Raw genomic sequence first — 12253 nt, forward strand, 5'->3', positions numbered from 1 at the left:
TCTTATAGGCAGATATGCGCTTTCTGGATTAGTGGGAGTGGCTTGCGGAGCTGTGCAATGTGGTGCATTGTGGGAGTTGTTGTCTTTCATACAAATGCGTCCTGAAGTTATTTTTTGTCTTTCCTCGGTCACGAAGGCACCAAATTCAAAATTTATTTTACATTTCGACTACATATATGACCCACTTTAAATAAAAAACAATGTTCAAATGGGTGGAATGCCCCTTTAAGATGAATGAAAGTCTTACAGGTTTGGAACGACATGAGGGTGAGTAAAGGACAGATTTTTCAATTTTGGGCGAACCAACCCTTGATTTGTTTTTCTTTAGTAAATATTGACTTCATATTCATTTTTACGTAATTTAAACTACACAAAATTGTCTGTGATATTTATTTTTCATATGATACATTTTTATTTGGTGATTTGATTTCTTGATTGATTTCTTGATTGAAAACAATCAGAATCTCAGCAATGTTACAGTACATGTTAGAGTAAATTGACAAATATGCCCCCTTTTATATTCCAAATGCTCTTTCTAGTAATTCATCCTGGTGTTGACTGCAGACTGCTGAGCTATTTATTAATGGAGCATTTGACTGACACCCAGGAGCAAGTAACACACATATATAAGAATCAGAAAAAATACTTTCCCTCAATCTCTTCTCAACAACTCTCAAATAAACCTGTAGATTCTGGAATAAGAACGAGAACATTGCTCACAGCATGCTGACACATTTTTCATTAATACCAATTTTTCAGTTTTCACTGTAACTATTTCGCTGAAAATTTGGAAATAATGGTGTTTTTTCTACATTTCTTCAATAAAAGATCTAAACAAATTATATACAAATCTAAACTGATCCAGCTTCAAAGAACTTGTAATTAGTATGAATTATGGTCATGTTTCTTTGTTCAGCGGGGGGAGGCAATGAGCTCATAGAATCGAGGCATGTTGGTAAAGCTGCTGAGTTCAGGACTGGGGTCTATGCCATCTGGACCCTTTGGACTACTGAAGCTGAACTTCTGAAGCAGAGACACGATGAACAGAAAGAGCTCCATACGAGCCAGAGACTCACCCACACAAGCGCGTTTACCTGCAGAGATAGAATGCAGAAGAGATGAACTTGTGACATATCACAAAAACCTTTTCTAACAGGCAGTTGTGCTAAAAAAAAACTCGAAATATATTTTTATTTATTTATAAATAATTACTTATCATTTATTTTTATATATAAATATTTAGTTTTGCATTTAAGTGTTTAGCATATTGTTAAGTATATTGCGTCAGTCAGACAGTCCACATCAGTTAAGCTTCACCAGTTGATTCTCAGTATCTGATCTACTTAGGAATACAATGCCTATCATATCGCTCCAATTTAAGTTACAAGTTCAGTTATCCTTCAGCTGTTTTCATTGCATTGCTCAATAAATGCTGTCTAGAGTTTTGCGTGAGGCATTCGTTCCCTGTGTGGATGTCTGTGACGGTCACAGATTGACCGCACATTTAACATGGACTTGAGTTAATAAATGCACTCACACACACAGAGAGACTATTTACTGACATAAGAGGTTATTATGATTATCGATTGAAATGAGTGAATTAAATACCTGTTGTCAAGTCAAGTCAAGTCAAGTATATTTGTATAGCGCTTTTCACAATACAGATTGTATCAAAGCAGCTTCACAGTATTAAATTAAAATAATACAACAAGGTTTGTTTCTAGTGGAATTTATTGATAAAATCAAATTAGATATCCCCAGAATATCCCCAACTGAGCAAGCCAAAGGCAACTGTTGTCTTTATGCATAGACAGTATATAAACTGGACACACACAATGGGGTATTGGATTCAATGGAGACAAGTGAAGTCAATTAGAAGCTCTTCTAATTGCGCAGACAATTAGTGCTATCTACTGCGCAGACTCAAACTGAGCTTGACGACGTAGATGTGACGTGAGCAACCCGTCTGTCTTCTAGTAGCTGTGCCAAGAGAAATCTGAATCATTCCCTCCCGAAACTTGCAGAGACGGAGAGTGTGAGTAGGAGGTGTCCATGAGCTAGGAGCAGGAGAAACTTTTGCTATGTATTCTGATTAATTATTTTGTCATTTTGCCTCCACGTCCCCGCGATTGCCCGCGAGCTTCTCCTCCTGTCAATACGGTAATTCTCTACTGTGCGACAGAGAGTCGCGTGGTTATGACGCAATCGTTAGCCTATTTTTACAAAAATTGCTTCTACGGGGCCATAACGGAAGCTACAAGGTAATGGAGCCTTTTATACATTTTCGTGTTTCTTTAGAAATAAATAATGGACAAATGGAGTCTTTAAACGCCTCAGATGTGAAGTTATTCGCTGTCAAAGTGACGCCAAAATGAATGGGAGTCAATGGGATTGTTACGTACGCTGCGCTACGTAATTTTTGTTTGTGCGTATGTTGCTGCATATGCGTGTCGTGTATGTCTGTGTACTTTATTTGTTTCAGGTGTGAAGCTCGATTGGAGAGTCCGCCTGTCAATCTGCTGATGTAGGATGCTGACGTCTGGGATCGCGCCACCAATCGCATGTCGCCGTGCAGTTTATGAATGGCTCTAACTCCAATGGCGGCAGTCGAGACAGACTCTGGGTTGAGAGAGTTTGCACACTCTGTGAGGACGGTTCTCTTGTCCGAGAGACCAGTCTGAGAGACTGATCATTGTTTGGGGTTCACTGCTTTTATGATCTTGCAGTTAGATCAGTTCTCTTTGTTTGTGCTCGAGTGTGCTTTGTGTTGCCCTTGGTAACTTGCGCGAATGTGTTTTGTGTTACTCTTGGTAACTTACGCTAATGTGTTTTGTGTTACTCTTGGTAACTTATGTGCTTATGTTTTGTGTTGCCCTTGGTAACTTACGTGCTCGCAGTGCCTGCTAAATGTTTGTTGCTGTCATGAAATCTTCATCTGAGTTCATTGTTTACCATTGTGTAGACTGGATGGAGAGGTTGTGAGTCAGGTAAGCAGGTCGCGACCTACATTTGCACACGTAGTACTGAGATGTATTAGACACACTAGTGTTAGGAGTGGTGCTAATTATGTATGTTTTTGTTTTAGTTAGTATAGTTTAGTTATAGCGTCTTGTACGCTGAAGATGTTTATTTCTACCTTTTTTGTTGATAGTTAGTTTAATCATTTAACTTTAGTTAAAGGGGCTTTTTGTTATATTCAGTTTTTGATTTAAGCACCACTCTTTTGCTCTTTCCTCTCCCTCAGTTTGTCTGTACCTTTGATTGTTCTGGTTACGTTGTACAATTTTGTAAACATCCACTACTTTATTACTTTTCATTACTTTATACTTTCATTACTACTTCACGATATTGCAGTTGAGGAATTAAAAATCTTTCAACTCAATTATGTATTGTTGTCTGTTCCTTTTCAATTGCAATTCCCGGTACTGTATTTGACACACACATGCAATACTTTTGTTACGTCTAATAATATTCCTAGACAAATAACATCTAATTAACGAGGGACGTAACATATTTGGGGGCTCGTCCGGGATTTTATATTGGTTACAATATTATCTTGTGTAATATTAGTTTGTGTGTGTTTTTTTTGCGGTGCGGGAAACTGCTTTGGAAAGGAATTAGTACATGTTGAAGTGAGTATGGTGGAATATTGACGATGAGTACTTTTGATTTGCAATCATTTATTGCTGATCCAACTTTGGACATTTTTGAGCGTTGTAGAAAAGACGATTTGTTGCAGATAGCTGAATACTATCGCATTCCTGTGCTGAGGCAATCTCTAAAGCACGTTATTAAGAATGAAATTTGGAAACATTTGGTCGAACTAAAAGTATTTTTATTTCCAGATGCGGATAGTGAGAGAGCTGGCATGTCGGCTGTGGAAAGACGTTCGACTAGTGTGGAAAGTTTGGAGGAAGCAAAAGGTGAGGATGCCGAGGTGGAGGTTGAGGCCGAGCCCAAGGCTGTCTTACCGCCCTTCTACCCACTTTCTCCGCCTTCCATTGACTCTGGGGGTGATGCGCGACTGAGGGTCCGCTTAGCCCGAATCCAGATGGAAGCGCAGGAACGGACTGAGACGCGCCAAGCCGAAATTAAGCTACGCCCAGAAATCCGTAAACTGGAAATTGAAGCTGAGACACAGGTGAGACTGCGACAGCTTGAGTTGGAGTCAGCGAAGGTTGTCTCGGGTCGAACTGCGCAGCCTAACCCTGTTATTTCAGTAAATTCGGAAAATTCTGGGAGTGTTTCGACCACTACATTTGATGTTAGTAAACAGATAGCTTTAGTGCCTCACTTTAGAGAATCCGAAGTGGATGCGTATTTCGCTGCTTTTGAGCGTGTGGCTGCTGCACTTCGTTGGCCAAAAGAGGTTTGGTGTCTTTTACTACAATGTCGGTTAGTTGGAAAAGCACAGGAAGTCTGTTCTGCACTAACCTTAGAGGAAAGCATGCAATACGATATAGTAAAGAACGCTGTTCTTCGTGCATATGAATTGGTGCCTGAGGCATATCGGCAACGTTTCAGGAACCATAAGAAGGTAGCTCAGACATTTGTGGAATTTTCCCGTGAGAAGGGAATTCTTTTTGATAAATGGTTGTCTTCTAACAACGTGCAAGATTTGAGTTCGTTGAGAGAGTTAATGCTTTTAGAAGATTTTAAGAATTGTCTATCGGAACGAGTAGTCACGTACCTGAATGAGCAAAAGGTTATGTTATCACAAGCTGCGATTCTTGCGGATCAGTATGTGTTAACGCATAAGAGTGTGTTCGCTTTACCCCGACCAGAGAAAATAGTGAGTTCGTTTTCAACTCAAAATTCAAGTACCCGTGCTAAAACCAGTTCACCACAGAATAAAGAAACACGAGAATGTTTTTATTGCCACAAGATGGGACATCTTATTTCTGATTGTTTAGTGCTGAGACGTAAGACTCAGGCTCAACAAGGACAGTTAAAGCCGGTTACTTTTGTGAAGACTGTGTCTAAAGTCGTTTTAGAGAAGGATGCGATTGATTCAGGGTTTAAACCTTTTCTGTTGAAGGGGTTAATCTCCGTAAATGGTAAACCTGGAGAGCAGAAAGAGGTACAAATCTTGAGGGATACAGGATCGATTCAATCATTTGTAGTCTCTGATGCACTTCCTTTGTCGGAGCAGACGTTTTGTGGGTCAAGTGTGTTAGTTCAAGGGATTGAGATGGGGGTTGTAAAGGTACCGCTGCACCGGATACACTTACAATGTGACCTGGTCTCAGGTTTTGTTAAGGTGGGGATACGTTCTTCCTTTCCTGTGAAAGGTGTTGCATTCATTCTCGGGAACGATTTGGCGGGAGGTAAAGTGTCACCTGTGCTCGAAGTTGTTGATAAACCTGACTGTTTTATTCCTGTTGATGACATATCTGATCATTTTCCGGAGGTATTTGCTGCTAGCGTAGTCACGCGTGCTCAAAAACGCAGAATTGGAGATGACATTGTTTTGGCCGACACTTTTATGTCACCTGTGTTCACTGAGGAACATTTTGGGTCAGATCCAAAAGAATCTGAAGATGTTAGACATGACGGACATTCTGTTACGGCGATAGCTGAGTCTGAATTGTTAGCTGAACCTATTTCTCATGAAGGGATTAAGACTGCACAAAGAGAAGATGTGTCATTAACTAAATGTTTTTCTGCTGCTGAAAGTCCTAAATCTGATAAAGTCAATGTGGCTGAATACGTGATCGAAAATGGGTTGTTGTTAAGAAAGTGGCGTCCTCACAGAGATGGGGAGAACGAGTGGGATGTTGTATGTCAAATTGTTTTACCTACTGTCTATCGAAAACAAGTGTTGAGTTTGGCACATGATCATGAGTTAGCAGGTCATTTGGGGGTGACAAAAACTTACAACCGCATTCTCAAACATTTTTTTCTGGCCTGGTTTGAAGAGCGATGTGTCTAAGTATTGCCGCACATGTCATGAGTGTCAAGTGATGGGCAAACCTAACCAAAAGATTCCACCAGCTCCATTAATTCCGATCCCTGTCATTTGCGAACCGTTTGAGCACGTAATTTTGGATTGCGTTGGTCCTCTGCCGAAATCAAAAGCAGGTAATCAATTTTTGTTAACTATCATGTGTTCTGCGACACGTTTTCCGGAGGCTGTTCCCTTGAGAAGAATAACTGCGCCTGTCATCATTAAAGCTTTGATAAAGTTTTTCTCCACGTTCGGATTGCCAAAAATCGTGCAGACAGACCAGGGTACGAATTTTCTTTCTAATGTTTTTAGACAAGTGTTGAAAACTTTGGGTATCTCACATCGGATCTCGAGCCCGTATCATCCTGAAAGCCAGGGTGCTATCGAACGATTTCACCAGACGCTGAAGTCAATGTTGAAAAAGTACTGCCTAAGCTCTGGTAAAGAATGGGACGATGGAGTACCATTAGTGTTGTTTGCAGTTCGTGAAGCCACTCAAGAATCTCTGGGGTTTAGTCCTGCAGATTTAGTCTTTGGTCACACTGTACGAGGTCCGCTGAAGGTGTTGAAAGATGGAATGTTGAATGACACTAAGCCATCTCAACAAAATGTGCTAGAGTACGTCAGTCGGTTCCGAGAACGACTACATAATGCGTGTTTATTTGCACGAAAATCGTTGTCCACTGCTCAGGAGGGCATGAAGAAATGGTATGATAGGAAAGCTGTTGTGCGTGAAATCCGACCTGGCGATGAAGTTTTGGTACTGTTACCAGTACCCGGTTCAGTTCTGACTGCTCGTTTCTCTGGTCCATACAAGGTATCAAAGAGATTGAGTGAGACTGATTTTGTAATACACACGCCTGACCGCAAACGGAAGTTTCGTACATGCCATATTAACATGCTGAAATTATATTGTTCTCGAAAGGCGTCTGAGAAATTTGGGGAAGAGAGAAAGCTTGTTGCTGTTTCTACTGATGTTCTAGCTGCTGCTGTTGTTGCGGTGTCTGATCCTACGATAGTGAGTGACGAGGTGTTGCGGCCTTCTCCTGGTGAGTGTGATCTTGATGATGGTGTCACACTTCGTAATGATTTATCAATGTGTGGTAGACTTTTTAATTCTGAAATTCTGAAAAACTTGTCCGAAAACCTTGATGATTTGCTTGAGTCGCAGAAACAGGACGTTATGAGGCTAATTCAAGAATTTCCCATGCTGTTTGGTGATGTGCCGACTCAAACGCATGTATTACAGCATGATATTCAAGTGACATGTAATTCTTCCATTAAGCAACATGCTTACCGGGTGAATAGTTTTAAACGTTCTTTGATGAGGGCTGAGGTTGATTATTTGTTGAGAAATGACCTAGCTGAACCTAGCTATAGTCCGTGGAGTTCTCCTTGCCTTCTTGTTCCAAAGTCTGACGGTACATTCAGGTTTTGCACAGATTATCGAAAAGTAAATTCTGTGACTGTACCGGATAGCTATCCTCTTCCCAGGATGGAAGACTGCATCGATAACTTGGGTTCTGCTAGGTTTGTGACGAAATTAGATTTGCTGAAAGGGTATTGGCAAGTGCCATTGACCGCTCGAGCTGCGGATATTTCAGCTTTCGTTACTCCGGATAACTTCCTTCAGTACCGGGTTATGGCATTTGGGCTGCGAAACGCCCCAGCAACTTTTCAGCGCCTTGTAAACATTGTGTTGTCAGGAGTTAAAAATTGTAATGCCTACCTCGATGATTTAGTGATCTATTCTTTTGATTGGTCTGAACATTTGACTGTTCTTCGGACAGTTTTTGAAAGATTGGCTGATGCTTCCCTGACAATTAATCTGGCTAAGTGCGAATTCGGTAAAGCAACGATCACCTATTTGGGCAAAGAAGTAGGTCAAGGTCAGGTTCGCCCTGTTAGTGCCAAAATATCTGCTATTGCTGACTTTCCTATTCCAACGACAAGACGAGAGTTACGTCGTTTTTTAGGTATGGCTGGTTACTACAGAAGTTTCTGCCGAAATTTCTCTACTGTAGTACATCCTCTAACCAGTTTGTTAAGCCCAGCAAATGCTTTTATTTGGACTGACGCGTGTCAACAAGCTTTTGAGGGCGCAAAGTTGTTGTTGACTAGTGCACCTGTTCTTGCTGCTCCGGACTGTACACGTTGTTTTAAATTGGAAGTTGATGCTAGTGCTTTAGGCATGGGAGCTGTTCTTATTCAAGAGGATGATGTCGGTTTTGAGCATCCAATTTGTTACTTTTCTCGAAAATTCAACCGACATCAGCAAAATTATTCTACCATTGAGAAGGAAGCTTTAGGTCTAATTCTCGCTTTGCAATTCTTTGAGGTTTATGTAGGTTCATCTGTTCTGCCTGTTACTGTGTACACTGATCACAATCCGTTAGTGTTCTTGTCCAGAATGTACAATCACAATCAACGTCTTATGCGTTGGTCGTTGATTGTGCAAAATTATAATTTGGTCATAAAGCATAAAAAGGGTTCAGAAAATATCATTGCTGATCCCTTATCTAGAGCTTAAATACTGCTTCAGGTTGAGTTTTAAGGGGGTGAGCTCGTCCGGGTTGGATGCTAACAGCAGGTGGGGGTCCGCTAGCCAATGGCGGCGCCTGGGGAAACTTCAAAATAATATGAAACCCTGCCCCCCTGTCTTTATGCAGTATTGTTTGTCCCATAATTTTAAAGGTCCGATGGGGAAACGGTGGCGGGAATCTTTGGTTCCGCTAAGGATTGGAATCTACCAATCTATTAATTGAGGATGGGTGTTTCAGGGACAACGCGGAGCAGTTGCCTCTGTTATTTCCTGTTCAATGTATTGTAAATTATATCAACTGTTGCATAAGAGAGTAGATGATCTATTTTGAACAGTATGACAAAATGTTTCTTCTAGACTCTATATTTATGAGAAAATGTGTAAAGTGTTGAATGTTAGTTTGTCCCTCCTCATGGGGTAATGATGCTGGCCGCCAGTATAAATGTGCTCGTTTAGTGTTTAATAGAGTTACGCCCGTTTCACACATACTCCGTTTGCAGTGCGTATGCGGTGCGTATTTTTTTCCGTACCCATGTTAACAGGTCAGAGCTTTCACACTGCACGCGGTTGCAGTCCGTCGATCCGTTCCAGGTGCGGTGCGTATACAGCAGTGCAGCGATCGTTTCCGCACCGAGTCTATTTTTGCTGTGCTGCACGCGCTGAATTAAAGTGACAGCACACGGTTCGTGGTCAAAATTAATACAGATTGACCAGATTGACATGAAAATGTAGTAATTTCATCATAAATGCATTTAATTAAATACTAGCCTACTATTTTTCACAGTCATCTTTTTACTTCAAGCATTGGTAAATCAAGGAAAACTACAATTTACTTCAACAAGGCAACATAATGAACAACACTCGTCTCATTCGTGGAGGTGGAAAAACAAGTTCTTTGTGACATGCAAGATTTATTGTATAAAGATTTAAATTATGCAAAAGAAAGGGTATGAGTCTGCTGTTTTTGTCAATTTTAAGTTTTAATTTAAAATGTATGCGATTTTAATATAAGTGCATGGTTAAATATTTTACCACTTGCTTGAGCAACTTAATATATAATTATATAGAAGTAATGCATTGAATAATAGTTTGTTTAAATTGTGTTTAAACGTGAATACGTCTATTAAAGAGTATACGTATAAAGAGAATCGCAATGCTGACAAAAAACTTTTTTTTTTTAAATAAAATTTGCTGATAACTTCTGGATTTGAAATACGTGTTTGGGGTTACAGCCGCGGATCAGTTACGCACTGCAAACGCAGCTTATGTGAAAGCACTTTAGCGCGTGCTGCTCCTGCACTGCATACGCACCGCAACAGGCACCGCACACGCACCGCACACGGAGTGTGTGTGAAACGGGCGTTAGTCTGTGTTGGTTGCTACGGTGGAGAGTGTGGTCTGAGTGCTGCAGGTATTTTTGTACTTTGTTGATTTGTCTTTCTTGGTTTTCTTTTTGAGGAAGTTATTGTTTGGAAAATTCGCGTTTGGCATTATTGCTTTTAAATCTAATTTGGATAAGTTTCTTCCCTTTGTTTAATTTTTCCATTAATGTTATATATTTGGGTTAGGATTTTTCATGATTTTGCACATTTGGATAAATAGTCATTCATACTTAACTTTTTGTATTCACTCTGCCTCTGTTTAATTGGGCCAGACATTTTTTTGGTGCCCATTACTTGGTTCCTATTACAATGTCACATCGGATTCAAGCTTGTTGAACAAGAATTAGCCACATTGACTGAAGTAATTTTCGAAACAAGCAGCTTAAATTAGAGTTACTTCATATAAAGTTAAACTGCGTGAAGAAGCTTTGTGTACATCTGGAGCTATTCTATACTGCTATAGGTCTGGGTTAAACATTATTTGACTCATCATGTTTGATTTTAAGGACTGATTTTCAAAAGAACAAATTTTAATAATGCCATTTTTATATGAAAATTAAAAAGACTCCAGGGTCCATTTTCACAATATGTAATTTTATTTTTTAAATTAACAACTTTAAAACTTTTGTTTGGTGTGAGATTGTAGACAGTCCAGAGTTTACCTGCAGAAAAGGGGATAAAGGCTGGATTCTTTTTAAAGTTGCCGTTGGCATCCAGAAAGTGCTCTGGGTTAAATGTCCAAGGGGTTTCCCACTGTACCTCATCCCTGAGGACAGAGTGCAGCATGGGAATGATCACTGTATCCTGAAAGAATGAAAGCTTATTTCAAATTATATGAATATTTCCAAACTCAACAATACTCAACAGCTATACAATAAAATAAACAGCTGAGTATTGTGTGATTAATCGTTACCTTTGGAATTACATAACCTCTGAATGTGATGTCTTTCATGGCATAATGGGGAACATTTAGTGGGACAATATCCAGAAAACGTTGTACTTCATGAATCACAGCATCAGTAAAGGGGAGGGACTTCCTGTCTTCCATTGTAGGGACCCTGTTCCTTCCAATAACTCTGTCAATCTCCCTTTGCATTTGCCCTAAAGCAACACAATAAAAAAACTTTTTGTAAAGATCAAACACAAAGTTTTTTTTTTTTTTCTCTCTCTCTTAATTGTGAAATGTTCAATGCAATTAATGAAGAAAAATAAAAGTAACACAAAAGTAATGTATACATACAAAAAGTACACTAAGTGAGCAGGCTACCTCTATGCGAAACAATTATTATAATTTGTTTTCTGCATTTTTATCAAGAATTATTTTGAAGGTTGTCTCACATTGGACATTTGATTCAAAGCAGAGGTAGGCAGTCTGTGGGCTGAGAATTGTGGTTGGTCACTTTATCAATACGACAGTCTTTTTTTTTCTAAGTGTCCGGTTCTTGACCAGAATAAGCTGTGAAAAGGACCAGGGGCCAGTTGCACCAACTATACGCAAGTTGTGGCATAAAGGGGCAGTAAGTTACAATTAATGCACTTCTTATTATTTGTGTGTTGCAGCATTAAAATGAGCAGAAACACAACTTTGCATTAAAACTAAATATTACAGAAGCCTCCGACCTAGGGGTAATGGTTAGAATAAAACTGCATCATTAAGCTCATGTTTTAAATGAGACTTCAATCTCTGAGTCATATATGATGTTGACATTTACACTTCTTTACATTTTAGGAGAGAGAACATTATGTCATGAATTACTTCAGCACAAAGCACTAAAAGACATATTTATTGACATCACTTAAAGCTATAGTAGGTAATCCTGTTCAGAAACACTTTTTTTTATACTGGGTGAAATGGTCCTTCCATCCTGAGAGTAGTCAATACACTATGTGTTCAGAAAAAGGAATGAAAACAATCAGACCTCTGTAGCAGCTGCAGGACAGTAAAAACTCTGACCAATCACTGCCACTCGGTGCGAATGTAAAGAACCAATCAGATGCCTTCATGTCTCGTGCCCGAGCCCCACTGCGTGCGCTGCCCTGCGTGCACTCATCACATGTCACGTTCCCGGAAATATGACATGATGTCACTACATGCACTGCACTCCTCTCCTCCGCTTGGCACTGGCAAACGCGTCCTCCAGCTGCAGACGTCGGCATCGCGCGCGTTCATGTGTTTTGGGGGCGTGGCTTTGGAAGGAGCCCAGAAGGAAGGGGGTGGGAGCGAATGGAATAAGTAGCTGTGTTTATTGCAGTCCTGAGAGGACTACAGACACTCGATTTTTATACTCTCTTTTTCAGAGTACTTAAATTTTAATTATGTATTGATATATAAAGAAAGTTTAAACAAATTTGGATTTTTTTTTTTTTTTTTTTTATTCCTGC

The 12253-nt window shown here is 39.9% G+C and overlaps 1 protein-coding gene across 1 annotated transcript in view; it reads right to left on the minus strand.

Moving 5' to 3' along the window:
* Window positions 1–277: 277 nt before the first annotated feature.
* Window positions 278–12253, minus strand: part of LOC311297495 (cytochrome P450 2G1-like) — a 30882-nt gene continuing 18906 nt past the window's right edge. The window contains exons 7-9 of the mRNA XM_084419810.1: window positions 10785–10972; window positions 10534–10675; window positions 278–1094 (exon numbers count right to left, since the gene is read on the minus strand). Coding sequence (XP_084275936.1) covers window positions 913–1094; window positions 10534–10675; window positions 10785–10972 — 512 coding nt within the window. The 3' untranslated portion in view covers window positions 278–912. The remainder of the gene's footprint in view (window positions 1095–10533; window positions 10676–10784; window positions 10973–12253) is intronic.

Source organism: Rutilus rutilus (assembly GCF_951802725.1).
Source record: "Rutilus rutilus genome assembly, chromosome: 9".
NCBI classification, from domain to species: domain Eukaryota; kingdom Metazoa; phylum Chordata; class Actinopteri; order Cypriniformes; family Leuciscidae; genus Rutilus; species Rutilus rutilus.